Source organism: Acanthochromis polyacanthus, chromosome 12, assembly GCF_021347895.1.
Source record: "Acanthochromis polyacanthus isolate Apoly-LR-REF ecotype Palm Island chromosome 12, KAUST_Apoly_ChrSc, whole genome shotgun sequence".
Taxonomy (NCBI): Eukaryota; Metazoa; Chordata; class Actinopteri; family Pomacentridae; genus Acanthochromis; species Acanthochromis polyacanthus.
Window position 1 is genome coordinate 29,029,455 of NC_067124.1, and position 16,570 is coordinate 29,046,024.

Consider the following 16,570-nt stretch of genomic DNA (forward strand, 5'->3'; position numbering starts at 1 on the left):
TGGTGCAAGCGTTATTTATTAGCTTTACATCATGCTTAAATGTTTCATTGCTACATCATTCTGTACAAATTCTTTTACAAAATGTCAGGTCTTTGAATGTCATAACTGCAGTTTCGACCTGTGACGTGGAAAGTTATAAAACCGTTATGCTACTCACACAGCAAATACTTTTATCTTTGCAACAGGTAATATCAAACGAAGTACTTACAAATGTGAAGAAAACTTTCATAACTGAGTAACCGTTAATACAGTATGTCATCGGTATATTCTTAAAACTCTTGCAAGAGTACAATGCCAGAGTTAATTAAACCTCACTTTTTGTCCATTTTTGAGAAGGAATGTGATGAAGACGACATCATAATGCCTTTACAACACGGACCGTAGCGTCATACCACCTTCATTTCAGACAGGGTTCAGCTCACGTGCTGCCGGGTGCGTTTGTTTTGTAGCACACTTGGGTTTGTCTCCTGTGTCGTCCTGTTTGGGTGCGAAATGAACGTCCTCAGTAGTACGAGCTCAGGTGGGAGTGAGTGGCAGGATGTCTGGTCATGGCTGACCCAGGGTAGATGGGGCTGTTTGGTGAGTTCCAGTATGTCGACGGAGGGCCGAAGAAGTTGCCGGGGGAGACGGGCATAGGCGCAGGATGGCCACCCATGAAGTTCATTTTGGGCTGGTGGCTGTGGTAGGGCTGCACGTAAGACATCTCAGTCTGGTACTTAACAATCCCGCCTTCTGCAGCGTGATTCTGGTGTGCCTGTGAGATGCCCTGGAAGTCAAACTTGTAGGCGTAGCGTTTGCCGTGGACCTTCGTCATGATGTTCTTGTCGTAGTAGTAGCGCAGGGCACGGCTCAACTTGTCGTAGTTCATGTTGGGCTTGCTCTTGCGTTCGCCCCAGCGCTTGGCCACCTCGTCTGGATCGGTCATCTTGAATTCGCCGTTTGTGCCCTCCCAGGTAATGATGCTGGCATTGTTGCTGTCAGACAGCAGTTCCAGGAGGAACTGCCACAGCTGGATCTGCCCCGAGCCTGAGAGGGGAGATGAGGGTGAGTTGAAGAGTCATTTGCTGACTTTGACATGAGATATTCACACCAAGCAAGACTGAATGTCTGCTCAGTTACAAGGAATGGCTGTGTAAAGGGTTTTTATGTCTCAGCATTTTTATTCTTGCAGTATGGAAGGTTGTAGATACCAAGCCACGAGAACAGAAAAATCTGTCACAAAACTGTAAAAAATCTGCCAGCAAGGGTGGCAAAAAATATGTGAAAGATGTCGAAATACTACGACATTCGTTAAGTGTTAAAACAGTAAAAATAAAAGCAAATACAACTTCAAATTGCAATTTATAGTTTTGGCCATAATTAGTTTTTAGATTCAGCATGTAAATTAAGGCTGCTGTTTTACTAATTATCTGTAAATGTACAGAAACAGGAAGAATCTGTAAAATCAGTTTTTTTTCCTTTGTTTCAGTCCTTTTTTTGTGAATTATTTTTTTCCTGGTGGGGTACTAATGTTCAAAAAATTTTTGAAACATGACACTAACAGTATATCTGTAAAATGATATTATTTTAGGAGATTAAATATAGTAAGAGTGTAATTGTGTGGCCACACATTGAAAATAAATTATTGGTTTTTATACTTTTTTACAGTCTTTGGCCTTTTTTTCTTTGAGTTAAACGTGTACTTTTCTATTAATTTACATAGTTATGCGCAATTTGACAAAGCAAGACAAATCTGTTAAATTACACTTTATTTACCATATTTTAGTCCTTAATATAAATATTTTTTACCATAATTGCAAGTATCTGTGAAATGATTAAAAATTTGTTTTATTTAAATACAGTAAAAAGTTTAGTTCTGCAGCCACACGTGAAAAAAATGTGAAAATATATTTATTGTGGACATTGACAGTGTTGCCCATTTCTTTTTTTTTTTTTTAGTCAATGTGTAAATGAATACCTTTTTTTGTGCATTACTTTAGGCATATGGATTCTCTGAAGCTTCTTGAGACAAACTGAATTCTAATTGGTGCTATATAAATAAAATTGAATTGAATTATCTGTAATTAGGCAAAACAGGCAAAATCTAAAAAATCAGTTAAAAAATGTTTGCCATGATTCAGTCCCCAATATACACTGATGACCTTAAATATCTGCTTGCAAATGTTTTTTTTCTTTTTTAATAACAGTCAAAACAAAAGCGTACTTTCTGTCAAGCATTGTAAAAAAAACAAAAAATTTGTACTGTAAACTGCTACTTGCCTGTTTTATTATTTTTTAAATTTAACAAAACAAGAAAAAGTGAAGTTAATTGTTGGAAAAAATTTCAGGTAAAAATGTTTTTAAAAAAAATACTTCATTCATTATAACATTCATAACATTGGTGGGACGCAACTCTAACCAGTCAAATGTGACCTTTCCACTGTGTGGCTTGGAGGAAGTGACAGACATCGGGCCAGACACCTACCCACAGGCCTGTGAGCGCTGGGGTCAGGGAGCTTGTATGGACTTTGTTTGCCCGTTCGGTTCTTGGATGAGCTGAGGGCTTGGCCTTCTGTGAGGAAACAGCAGGGCAAACAGTCATTTTGGTGAGAGGGAAGCCCGAATTCGTCTCAGCGTAAGCGAGATGCAACTCTTCTGACACATGTGTTGCTCGATGTTTACTCCATCTTGGAGAGGAAGTGTGTGTGCGCCAGCCCTTGCTTGTGTTTGTCTCATGTTGCCAAAGCAGACAGTGTAAAGGCCTCATTTGTCTGTTTATCTTGCGGTGGTTTGGATCCTTACCTGGGTTGGCCAGTCGGCTGCTGATGGGCCCTAATGTTTGATACGGATCTGCAAGAAAGAAAAAGCTTGATATGACACATTCATACTTTGGGGATCCTAAACTTCCAAGATTCTGCATAAAATCACATCTTGAAGGTTAGAGAAAACCTCTTTACATGTTGTTTGACTTTACAAGCATCAGCATTCTGAACTGTGGTTGCATTACACCAATGATTTGATCAGCCAAATGCAGATGGTTTGCATTGGTGCCAATACAGCATACAACACATTATGCCAACACCCCTGTGTAGTATCACTTAAATGGCAAATATTGAGTGCCTCCACAGTGGAGTACTTCCTCTTCTGAACAATCATAAATAACTGCATGAACATAATTCTAAATGAGCTGTGAGCAGCAGAACTTTCTCAGTTCTGGACCTTTTCTGTCTGCACATCCGCATTATGGCTCCAAATGGAAAGACTTGTCACATAAACTAAAAAAAAAAATCTGATTGTGATATTCACAAAACTGGAAAAGGACACAGGAAGATCAGTGAGGAGCGAAAAAAAAAAAAAACATCACAAAACTATAACATAAACTTTTGAGGAATGTTGGGGTGAATTCCTAAGTTAGATGAGACCAAGATAAGATTATTTTTGAGTCTGGCATGTTTGGTGTGAACCCGATCAGACCTACTAGAGTGAATGCATAGTGCTGACAGTGAAGCACAGAGGTGACAGTGTGTGTAGACTACATGGACATACAGTAGGAACCTGTCAATCACAATGTAGCCCTGCACCAAAATATTCATTTATCATCTATGCTACTCTAAATGAACATAGTGATGTATATAGAAGATCTAAAATTAGTGATTGAGACCATAAACTCATCAGGAAAATGTTTACTTATTTAACCAATTCATTGAGAAGATAGCTCATTGTTCCATAGACTTCTATACAACCAGTCTTCTTTAGCAACCAGTGAAGTCGCCCCCTGCTGGTTGTTTGACTGAATGCAGATTTATGGCAGTTCTGCGTTTACTTTACTTTTCTCCCTTATTTCTTTTTTCTAATCTTTACAACATATTTTGTCTTTTACTTGCTCTGCAAAGTCAGTCTTCTAAAATTATGAAACCTCCTTCATGTTGTCCCTTCAGTTACAACATAACATTTTATGTATTCGCTCATTTACATTTCACATTTAAAGAGGAGCTCCCCTGATTTTATACACCAGACTCTGTTTACTAGTGCTGAAAATGTAATAGAAAGTAAAATTTATCAATTTGTTGGCTCCATGGAGTCTGATAAACTTTTGTAGGTGAAACCGACTACAGATTGTGAAGTTAGAAAGAAATGAGGTTATCAGACCTCTGTAGCCTGCTTGAGGCTTCAACTTAAGGCTACATCAGACAGGATCAGTGATATGTCACCCAGATAAGTTTTTGACTCCTGAAAGAAACTTGCATTTTTTTTAATTTGGATGTCATCATCTTGAGCTTTGAAAACTGATGTCGCAAGCAAAGGCTGAGTCAGACTGAGGTTTCACATAAACCCGTCCAGTAGCACTGTCGATCATAAGTTAGCCTGGCCTAGAACATACCCTCCTTTATTGTCTATTTTGGGCTACATCAGACCTTTATAGTATGAGCATCATGCTGTATGAAAGGAGACTTGAACTAGCGAACCATAAACTCATTCACTCGGGTAATGGATCAAGTGAGAAGTAAGATTGTTTCCTCAGACTTCCATATAATTGGTCTTCTTTTTTGCAACCAGAGGTGTCGCCCCCTGCTGGCTATTAGAGAATGTAGGTTTAGAGCGTCACTTTTCAGACTCTGTGGTAACATCTATCTTTTATATACAGTCTCTTTCCAGCACAAACTGAGGCTGAACACCCAGCGGTACATGTATTTGACTGTTTGGTACCTTGTACAATTCTTGAAGGAGGTTCTGTAACTCGTGTGCTGTGTTGGTGCTCCATGGAAGAACCTAGATATCAAAAAAGCACATATAACTTGTGTGAAACGGTTTGGTCGTCAGCTGTAAGCTACTTTTGGAATTCAGAGTAAAATGTTATGCAAAACCTGAAGGTATTCATGCATGACAAATCATCCCTGTTTCATATCGTCGTTTTTGTTTTCATACCTTTGGGCACTGCAGTCATGGTGTTTGGCGGCCAGCTGTTCCTGCGGCTGATCTCATCAAAACCGCTCTCTGCAAACGTGACACAAACAAGAAACGTTGAGACTCGATGACACCGACCCGCACTGAGAGTCTTTGAAGTGGACACTGAGACAGGTCAGCCGGGGTAGGAAGGAAGTCAATAAATGCAGACCAAGACGATAAGACTATGGAGGTCTGATGATGACCCGCAGCTTCTTGGGTGAGCATTCTTTTGTTCAGGCCACCCCTGTCGCCACAAGATTGTGAGTTGTGTCCCAGGAGCAGGACCCAAACCCCCCGTTTCCTTTGTCGGCGCAGCTGTTTCCTGTCTGAAACTGGCTGTTGAGTTTTGGACTCATCACAGTTTTGTCAGCCGAGGTGAATGTTGTGCCAGTGAACCTTTTAGACTTTTGAAACTATGGTTTTGAAACTCGGCACATTATGTTTGAATCCCTAAATCATTCAAGTAGTTCCTCACAGCTCGATGGTGAACTCTGAGCTCTGATTCACACCCAGAAACACCCAGAGTGCGACTAATAATGGTGACAAAAAGGAGAAGTCTGCACAATGTTAGCCTCATTTAATTCACTTAGAAATCATTCTCTTTTTAGAGCAACATTTTCCCCTCTAACTATAACCCTCTGAAATCCAGCCGGTTTCATTTTTCTCTGGAATATAAAGTCCTGCACCTCTATGGAGACATCATACCATGACTAGAAGGAGAGAGAACTCTAGAACTCAAATGTTTTGTGCAGTATGACACAGAACGACATAAATCCTTAAAACAGCAAAAAATGAATTTAATTTCTTTGCTTATTTCTTTTACAAAAGTGGGCAAAGTTTTCCAAGATCCTACAGATGTTACTAACACTATTCACACCCTAAAACTCTGCTTTTTTACGTATTCAAAGCATTTGCTAAAAAAAACCATAGTTCTGGATTGATCAATAAGTTATCTCGCTTTTTTTTATACCTCTGAACTCCAAACTGTTTCTTGGTGTTTCTTGCTGCTGTCACATTTTTACTCACTATGAGCTCATTTTTCCCTGCAGCAAAAAGCATCAAGTCCTTCACCTCTATGGAAACACTAGCCAGTTATAGCTAGAAGTACTGAGAACTCAGAAATGTGCTTTTGTGCAGAATGACACCGTTAAAATGCTCAAAATAATAAATTAAAAATTACGTTTCCACAAGAAAAATAATTAAAAATGTCTTTAAATTTGTGATATTTCATTAAAATCACTGTATTCTGTGCATGTCATCTAAAAAGTTTAGCAAGAAAAATGATTAAATGCATGAGTGTTGGAAGATCCATTCAGCATGGTGAAATATCTTTGCAAAGTTAATGTGCAGAGTGGAATGGAAAAGTTTGTAGATTCTATGAAAGTATGAATTGTGAAATATCTGTAGTGTGCGTTTTTTCCCTCGCTAATGAAGGTAATACCTGTAGAAATTTTGAAAAATGCCATACATGTTGACCCCAGGTTTAATTTATTTGTGTAAAAGAAATGTTTCTTTTGTTATTAGTTCCCTGTACTTCTAGTCATGGTTGTGCTGTTTCCATAGAGGTGCAGGACTTTATACTGCAGTGAAAAATGAGACCTCATTGAATAAAAAAGATGGCAAAGAGAAAAACAAAAACCCAGAAACTGCTTGGAGTTCAGAGCATTTAACAACTTAAACTATTCTGACATGCATGCAGGTTTCCGTCATGCATTTGCTTTTACAAGGAGCTGATATGAAGCGTGGATGATCTCACCTGCTTTGACCTGCAGTCTGGGTGGTTGCTGCTGTTGTGGTGGTGGAGGTGGAGTGTTTGTGGGATTGGAGGAGTACGAGAACGTGGGGCTACCTGGAACAAAGATTGTTCTTTTTTTACAAAGGGTTAGGATTGGCACAAGAGACATAAAAACATTTGGGAGGAGCTGACTCCGTCAAGGACCCTGTTTGCCTTGAAGCCTCAACGGCAGAGATTTTGCTGCCGATTTCACCTTGAAAACCAAACCGCTGCTGCTTCAGTCAGAAACATAAATTATGTAATGCAGCAAGGATCCAACATCACGATGACGTCGATGTTTTAAGCCAAACACAGGAAACCTGCACTCAAAAGGAACAGCGGTCACAAAACTCACCGAAGACCGCAAGCATCTCACATCTCTCTTCCTCTTTGAAAAGTTTCAGAAATTCAACAGCATGCAGAATTGTTTTTAGAATAGCTGCAATTATCAGTTATTCTTCTGAGAGCATAATTTCAGGAAATGGCGAAGATGCTCGCCACAAAAAGACAAAAGGAACAGTTGTAATTTGGAATTTATACGATTTTGCAGTGATTAAAACAAAAAAGAAAAGCAGCTGCACCAGGAAAATGTCAATTTTTCAGTAATGGACGAGTTGTGAAAGGCCCTTGAATACACAGAGATGGGTCGAAATTTCACGCTTTTTATTTTGTGCTACTTTGGCTGTCTTCTCTGAGCCTCATAACTGCATCAGCACAGCAGATGAACGCATGAAATGTTCACGACTGAAGAACACAAGTTCAGATTAAAAACTGCAACCAAATTGGTTCAACATCCACTCCAGGTGTCAGTCTGAAGACTACATCTGTTTTTTGTTGGGGGTTTTTTGTAACCAGCTTCGAGCAATACTGTTATGTGGTATATCATAGTTTCATCAGTAGGACTGCAGCAGTTTACCGTCTCTGGAGTCATAGAAAGAAACATTGGTACACTGGATGAGTTTTCTGTTCTGTGATAATTCACAGCACATTTAAACAGCAGCTGTTGTGTCAAAGGGCTTTCCTGTATTAAAAAATCCAATTGGTGTCGATCTATCAAGTTTAACTGCAACCATATAGTGTTATTTATGGTGTGATTTCATCCGAGTAAAGATGAGCATAAAGTCAAATGTAGATGAGACCCTTTTTTATTTTCACTAGTTCTGACCTGCCATGTTTCCCACATGCTGATATGGACCTTGAAAATTTACCCAAAATTCACTTTTTAAATTTTTTTTTTTTTTTGAATTATAAGAAATGGTTTTGTTTTTAGCAGAGCTCGTTTCTTTTTTTTTTTTTTTTCGGCCCTAAATTTTAATGGTGGTCACTTGTGCTCATACATGATAGAAAAGTATTCAAAAGGTCTGACATTTTGATCTACGATACTTCAAGGTCCTGTATCCCTCTAATGCTACACTAAAGTTATTGTAGATAAACTATCAACTGGTCCTAAGAAGGTCAGGGTGGAGCTGACTGACCCTTCTGCTACTGGATGTCAATAAGAACAGAATAGTGCTATCAGCTGCAGAGAGGGATCTGGGACCTTACTCTGTCGGAGGTAACTGAGGTGTGAGAGGAGGATGTCTGCGTTGTAGGCCGACGTGAGCCGCATCATGTCTTCTTTAGTCATCTTGCACAGGGCCTTGCCGTCGAGTGCTTGGAACAGCACAACGTCCACCTCCTCCAGGACATACTCCTTGATGGCCCAGTCCAACCACTGCCGTACGTGGTCCTGCGTCCAAACCTCAGGATCTGGCAAAGATTTAGAACAGACTTTCAGTTTGCATTTACAGCACGAGTTTAATTTTTAGTTTTTCTGAGTTTGCACACATTGTTATGTTATTTTGCTGAAACATAGTCGCATGAAAAGGAAGTTGTAAAAGTCACCGATAGATCAGTTATCTTAACTCACTCTGGTGGAACTCATCTCTCATTTCCTGTGCAAATACAAGACATAACGGCAGTGAGTGCACCTCTGTGCGATATCGCTTAAATGTCAAATGATTCTAACGTCTTACCTTGCAGTAGTCGGATTACTTCTAAGCTGAGCGTTTGCTCTTTTATAAAATTGCAGACTTGGAGTCATTTTGTCAGGCATTCATGGTGCATCTATAAATGTCATCTTTCCAACACCTTTTGCACTCGTATAACCTCCTTACCATCACACCCCCACCTCCATGCTTCACTGTCGGGACTATACGTTCACTGTGGTGGTCCTAGTCAGGTTTACACCAAACATGCTGGACTCATGCTGGAGCCCAACAAATGTCTTAAATGACTAAAGAATGTGCTCCCAACATTGATCAGGTTTAGCTAAGCTTCATTTTGCAGTTGCCAGAGCTTCACAGAAACTCTAATTTTCACTGATTACTCCTGTGCCAAGTCTGAACCTGCTGCCGTCTGTTTTGTGAAACTGTAGAGATATTTTAAGAGGACGACCACTGCAGCTCTGCTTAGTGGGACTATTTCTCCTTCTATACCTTCAGATTACTGCTGTAACTGAGATTCCACCGATTTTTTTTTTTTTTTTTAAGTGGATCTCAACAACTCATAGGTCCAAATCTGGGAGAGTTCTGCTGTTCACAGCTTATTTTAGAACCACGTTCATGCAGTTAAGCTGATTGAAAATCACAGGTGAACTCTGTTTCAGTGATCATGGGTGGATTCACTTTTGTTGCTTTGAGTTTTTACTTTGAGGCCTAAATTTTCAATATAGTCTTTGTAAAGTTTGTTTTTTCAATTGTTCAAAAGAGGAAGTAGTTGGCTTGATGTCATGCATTTACTTTAAGGTTTAAGCATTTAGGTGATGACTCGCTTCTGTTGTATACTATATATAAAATAATTCTCTCTTGTGAATATTTGAGCTTCACTTTCCAGTGCTTGACACTAAAAGAATGTTTTCTGAAGATGGAAAGTTTGTCTGAGCTCAGTTTGTATGAGACTTGTAGGGTTAGTTTTAGACACTGTGCTGGCTTTCCAGTGACGGACCTTCTTTCACCTCGTTAAAGCAGTTCACTTTCAAAATGTTCGCATATTCACAAAAATTCTTTATAAACCAGCGACACCAAATCTGAGTCTGCAGTGCTGTTATACTTTACTTTGTTGAATCAAAACATGTCTAAGATGTTGTAGTTTTTAATGTTGGGGGCATATTATCTGGTTTTATGTGGTCACAGAGGCTGTTATGTCGGTTTCCTTAGTGGGGAAAAAAAAGAAGCTCCTACTGTTTGAATAGAGCAGACTCATCCAGAAACACTCTGAAGAGCCCTTCACTCAACATTATTTGTTTGTTGGACATGAAAGTGCTGAATAACACCAGAAACTACTCAGAGATACTTGTGATTTTGATACCGATTGTGAAACTGGTAGTAGAGTGGGTACAAAGTTTGGAAAAGGACTTTATTTGTTGACCTGTGTTCAGAATCTCTGCAGATCCCTGGAATTAGACTTAAAATTTAGACATAATTTTTTATAAAATGAGATTTTTTTTTTAACCATGAAGGATTCCAAATTTTGAGATGATACCTGTATCATATTTACATGCATATTTTAAAGTTTCACATTTAGATGCAAAATTAGTTTTGTTTTTTTTCTTTCTCTTTGCTCCTAGAAGGAAACAAGAGTCAAATAAATAAATGATCGCTCTAACAGTCTGTTGAGGTGATATTTGTGACAAACCTGTGAGTTTTTAGTGCACCAGTCTTGAGCGGTGATTTTTAATTGCAAATTAACTCATATTTTTCCGATTTCAGTTGTTCAAATAAACAATTTCAAGCAAATTATCAGTGAAAACCAATAAAATTAAAATTTCCAAGTGAAGGAGTTTTAGCTTCATTGGAACATGGCTTATTTTTATTCAACAGTTACATATTTTATACCGTTTTGTATCAGATCTTGGGTGTTTAATTCATGTTAGTATTGAACCTTTTTCCACACTAATTCCATAATTGAGCCCAGGTATTCAACTGTGCGTACACAGAAGGCTTTTTCATCACATATTATTTTAGGAAGTTTAGGTTTGATGTCTTCTGTGTTTTCTCATAGAAATTCTGCTCATGCATTACAATTTTACACCAACATATGAGTATAGATGCCTCCACTCTTTCAACGCAATCAGCATATGACAAATCATGGTTTTGTTGGGGTTTTTTTTTTAAAGGCTTAGCAAATGATCCTATCAGTGCTCTGTGACCCTGCCATGCATTGATTAAAGAACTGAGGGAACAAGATTTTAATGCTCTCAAACAAGTAAACATGCCAATTTATTTTTTTCTGCGTCTATTATACTGAGTGACTCTTAAAGTGCATTACAGGTAAAACTTTTAAATGTGTATAAATCACCATGAAACTGTCTCAGATGAAGGCTTACATGAAAACAATTATTGTTTCAAATTTTGTGCTTAAATATATCAATAAGCTATTATCTTGTTAAAATTGTGCACATTTGCACAAACGTCCAGATTTTGTTGACACATTGTAGCCAAACAGTTTTTACAGAAGGCCATTCAGAAATCTTTTTCATCCCTCTGTAAATCAGAAAATAGTCAGCAGCCAGAAAAAAATATTTTTTTTCTTTACCAAATGCTTTATTAATCAAGCTGTGAATTCTATTAAAAAAATCTCTAAAAATCTGCAGAATATTATAATTATTTATCTAGAAAATCTGATAAATGTGAGGACAGGAAAATGTAGAAATAATGTAAAATTCAATACATCTTTATTGGGGGGAAAAAATGCATGCAAGTGCATTAGAGCAGACTCATCCAGAAACACTCTGAATAGCCCTTCACTCAACATTATTTGTTTGTTGGACATGAAAGTGCTGAATAACACCAGAAACTACTGAGTAGTTTCTGGTGTTATTCTACCAAATGTCTACCATTTGGTAGAATGGTATCCATTCTACCAAATGGATATCATCATGAAGCCTCGCTAGTTTACTGCTTACAGTTTAGTTTTTTTATCAGTCAATAATTAGATCAAAATATTAACTTTTTTGAAATTAAACTGCCACAGAGGGTCCTGATGAGTAGAATATACCTACTGTTGCACAATGTTCACCATTTATTCAGATTCAAAAGCCTGTATGCCTTCACCCATAGACTGTATATAAAGATGGACGTAGCATCTGGCTCCAAAATTGAAGCCCACCCGGAAGTGTCAAAAACTTGCAATATCACGCCGTCCGCTAGGGTTGGCTCCAAAAAGCTTTTTCTCCATAGACCCAAATTCATTTTTGGAAAAAATAAAATTTGATAGACTGATTTTCTACAGCTCAGGATTTTTTTCCCGTTAGTTTTCATGGTCAAAATGAGAGATCAGGTGGCCGATCTTAAAATAAATCAATACTGAGTTTTAAATAAATCGTTAAAGTTGGCGGAGCCAGGGGGCGTGGCTATACTTGATTGACAGTCCCATATACTGGTCCTGCCCCGAGTCGCTCTCCGGTCCAGCCTTTTTGATGACGCTTTTTACATCACTGGCTCCAAAAAATCCAAAATGGCGACCAGGAAGTAGCAAAATCTGGGCTTCATTTTCTCAGCGTTGAAACTAACGGGTGACGTCACAGTTGGTTCACGCCTCCCTTCACCACAGTTAATCAGAGAATGTTTTTGAATCTGTGGGTTTCTTGTAGACTTAAAAATTTGAACAGATAAAACCACAAACCACCATTTTGGATTTATGATGCAGCGTTTTTGGGTAGAAATGTTAATAAAAACAATGATCCTGCAGCCATACAGAGAGTTTCGTAGACCGTTCCCTGCTCCTTTGCAGTAATTATTGTGAGTAAAGGGTAATTTGACGCACTCTAGTGGTCAAACAGTTTTTCATGTCTACATTTTCATGCCTGTTTTTGTTGTTAGTTATTTCACTGCAGACGCTCAGACATGTGTAGACGGTTAGTCAGTGGCAGCTTTCATTTGGAACAGAAATCAGGTGTCATTTCCAGCAGCAAACTATGAGCGCGAGCTGCCCGTAAAGTAGGACGGAGGCGACCGCACCCTCAGGTCCTGATTGTTCTCAGCGAGTTCGTGCTGCTGTGACGTAACATCCGCCTATTATTGGGCCGAATAACTGCGGTGACTCATTCATGAATCTGGTTGGATTTTTACTTGAATATTAAATCGTCTGCGCACAAACACGCATCTCATCTGATGAGTCTCTGAGGATAACGCCGGTTTGGAGGCTGTGAAAGAAGACAATGTGGAGTTTGTGGGTATTTTTGGAAGGGTGGATCACTGATTCATAGAGAGGATGAAAGAGAACGGACGGATTGTATGAAGCTTTACAGTGAAGAGGAATGTTGTAAATCTGTGGGGAAAATGGAAAAACCCACTCTGCATGTGTGATCAGTTCATACGTGCAAATTGTTTGTCAGGTTTAACCTTGAGTGTCTTTGCAGCTGTGACACATCCTCATTTTGTTGTAATTCCGCTGAAGGATATTAATCTTTTATGTTTTATGCAATAAGGCTGGCATCATTTATTTGTTTTTGTCCAACAGCTGGGTTCTTTAGTTTTAACTCGGGGGGGGGGGGGGGACTGCATTTGTCAGGGACTATTTTCAGCTGTGGAGTTAAATGCTTAGTGAGGGTTTACAGTAGACACCATTTTTAAAACAATAGTGGAGCTCGACTGCATGGAGGAAATACTTGTTGCTCATATGTAACTCAAGGAAGCCTTGGTTTTGTTGGTTTTCATGTTTATACTTTTGTTGGGTCATAGTTTTAGCTCTGAGTTGATCTTTTTTTCTCTATGATTAAGAACACTATAGATTCTCAGCCTTCATATCTTTTATAGTCTATTAAAGCTGTATTTTGTATATTTTTCTGTATTTTTTTTTTAGAGTTCTAATGCCTAATATGTAAATTACTTGGGTAAAACTGCACTATAAATGCCAGTAACTCCAGTATTTAAACTTTGTTGGGTTCATTCACAAGGCATAAGTTATTATTTTTGTACACTGGAAAGCACTTTGGCATAACGGTTGTTTGAAATGTGCCTAAAAAAACACATGACTTGCCTTGTGTGTGCGTTCTTTTAATATGAAAAATCACCAGTTTGATCCTTCAACCCTCTGAGAAATGTCAAATTTCCAAAAATGAGATCATTTTTTCTGAGCCATGAACCATATAAACAAAAAGAATTACTGGATTTTCTCCTTTCCAATAGTCCTTAAACTACTCGTGTGATGTGTAGTTCTGTTGGAAAACGCAAAAAAGTATAAAACCTTAAAATTGTGGGGGGGGGGTTCTCATCAGAATCATTTAAGTTTCCATGTCTAGTTTAAAAGTTTTCCAAAAATAAACCATTTGCACCAAATTATATAAGAAGAAAACCACAGAGCAGAATGGAGACAAATAGAGAAATGTAAATATCTGTAAGATGTGGAGCCTCCATGAACGTAACACCTGTGAACAAAATTCTTTGTAAAAATGGACAATTAATGCAGTTCAGCTTTTCTTTTATAATTTGACAGTCCAGCTGTGTCATACTGTCAAGAAGACGGTTCTCTCTACTTCTAGTCATGTTTGTTCTGTTTCCATAGAGAAGAACGACTGCATACAGCAGTGACAAATGAAGCCAGAGTGAGGAAGAAATGTAACAGGAGCAAATAAAATGCCCCAAAACTGCTTAAAGTCCAGAAGGTTCAAAGGAGATTTTCATGTGTACTTGGGCTCACAGAAGTCAGTTTCAAAGCCTGATAAATATCGTCAATAATTTGACTTCAGAAGAAGCTGCTGGTCATCTTTTTTTCGTTACTGGACTGAAAAGGGAAGCAGGGTGACCCAAAATGAAAACGTCCACGCCTGCTCACACATCTGTTCCTGCTGAGTGCTAAGTTTACTCTTCATACTGTGAGTCGTGTTTGTTTTAAACTCTGATATCTTGTGGAACCAGGCGGCCTGCTGCTGCTCAGCTGTGGCACGAAGCAGCAGCAGCAGTAGTTGGTGAGAAACAGAAGTCCGTGCCCATTTCTGATTCAGCTATTGCATAAGCCGCCGTGTGTCTTGGGAAAGCGCCTTGTGATCGGCCGTGAGGATAGCAGGCATGCGAGTGACTCAGCTCACCTGCCGGCACGATGACCCTCTTCTCCTCGGTGGTGCTGCTGGGCGGGGTGGCGGTCTGGGGGCTGACCCGAGGCTCCGGGTACGAGGCCTGGTACGGCAGCGGGGCCCCGTCGCTGCTCATGTGTCTAGAGCGCTTGGTGACGCTGCAGTCCACCGGAGACTCCCGGCTGGAACACACAGAGGAGAAGAGGGGTCAGCGACTCAAAAACCAAGAGGTTTATCGTGGTGGTGTTGAATTATCATCGGTTTCTCTGTTCACTTTTCATGTCCAGTATCTGAATGACAACAGTCACAAGCCTCATATGTTGGTGAACTTGAGCATGGAAGCAGCCTGTAACTTTGCACATTTAACAACATATAGACCCTTATTCACACTAGTTTTCTGCTTCCAATCCAATAATTCATCCAAAAACTGGAACCTTTACTTCCATAGTTGCCACATCAAAATTTACTGATGTTAAAAGTTGTTTCAATTTTGACACTTACAGGGACTTTTTTGGACCCAAAACCTCCCTTGAATGAAAGCACTTTTTTTTTATTTTAAAGGGCCAATAAGTATTTATTATTGTCATTTCGCACAGATTTGAGAAATTTTAGATTGGTTGTAGTAATTCTGGAAAGGTTCTTAGTCATTTTGGACACATTTCTTTAGTAATTGCAAACCATTTTTAGTAGTTCTGGACAAGTTTAAAGATATTTAAGACAACATTGAGCCATTTTGAACAAGTCTCAAGTCAAAATGGTAAAAACTGGAACTTTATTAATAAATTCTACATTTCTTGGCCATATACGCTTAGAGGAACCTTCTTGTTATTTCAACTCAGTAGTTGGACAAAATTTTAAGTTTTTTTTTGGATCATTTCAAAAAAATTTTTGGCCATTTTTAAAAATTTTGAACTTTTGTTTACTTTTAACTTTTTTTGTCATTTTGGACAAAGTTCAAGCAATTTTGGATAGATTTGGGGTAATTTTGAACATGGTATTAAGTCAATTTGGAACGAATGTTTGTCATTTTTTAACATTTCCTTAATAATTAACTCTTTAATTAAAACCATCTTTAGTAATTTTGAACATATTTAAAGATATTTAAGACAACACTTTCAGCCATTCTGATCAAGTTTCAAGTCAAAATAGTTAAAACTGGAACTTGCTCTCTTGCTGTACTTGCCATCTTTGTTTGAAAGCTTTGCATTTGACCATTTACATGCTGTACTACTCAACACATAACATGGTTTTACTGTGGCTGCTAATCTCTTATTTTGTAGTTTCAGCTGGGTGGCAGAGTGTTTCCTCTTGTGGTGCTAATATCTGCTAATATCTGTTGGTGACAGGAGATGACTTTAGTCTCACTGCTTCTTAGCGACACCACTACCTCATTCAACCTTGTGAGTCACTGAACTGAAATAGTTTTCACTGCACAACTTTTTTTTTTCTTCTTCTTACATCTACATTAGTGGTAAGTTATTGCATCTTGCAGGGTTAAACTGCAACTAAGATTTGAAGATCCAACTTAAAGAGCCCTAATTCTGCTCATTTACAGGTTTGTCTGGTTTATTTCAGCTTATGTCAGAGGTGGCCCGACAAGTTAACGTTACCATAACAGCAGATCTGAGTACAGGCAGAGATGTTTTAATGTTTTTTCTGTGTTTTTGAAATACATTAAAAAAGAAAGTTATAAAGCCAGACTGGATTTACATATGTATTGTAAAATAACATCCATAAATGATAACCCTACATTACCCTAAAAGTTGTATTTTTTAATTAAATCAGTTTCCTTTTTATTTAATTGGTGAAACTATTCA

At 38.5% G+C, this 16,570-nt stretch overlaps 1 protein-coding gene across 3 annotated transcripts in view; it reads right to left on the reverse strand.

The window, feature by feature from the left end:
- Positions 1–16,570, reverse strand: part of fli1rs (Fli-1 proto-oncogene, ETS transcription factor-related sequence) — a 38,782-nt gene continuing 22,212 nt past the window's right edge. For 2 of the 3 annotated variants that reach the window (XM_022218872.2, XM_022218873.2), the window contains exons 3-10: positions 14,769–14,935; positions 8,246–8,449; positions 6,683–6,775; positions 4,906–4,974; positions 4,687–4,749; positions 2,782–2,829; positions 2,465–2,551; positions 1–1,026 (exon numbers count right to left, since the gene is read on the reverse strand). In XM_022218872.2, coding sequence (XP_022074564.1) covers positions 503–1,026; positions 2,465–2,551; positions 2,782–2,829; positions 4,687–4,749; positions 4,906–4,974; positions 6,683–6,775; positions 8,246–8,449; positions 14,769–14,935 — 1,255 coding nt within the window. In that variant the 3' untranslated portion in view covers positions 1–502. The remainder of the gene's footprint in view (positions 1,027–2,464; positions 2,552–2,781; positions 2,830–4,686; positions 4,750–4,905; positions 4,975–6,682; positions 6,776–8,245; positions 8,450–14,768; positions 14,936–16,570) is intronic. The other variant, XM_022218874.2, reaches the window with a different exon arrangement.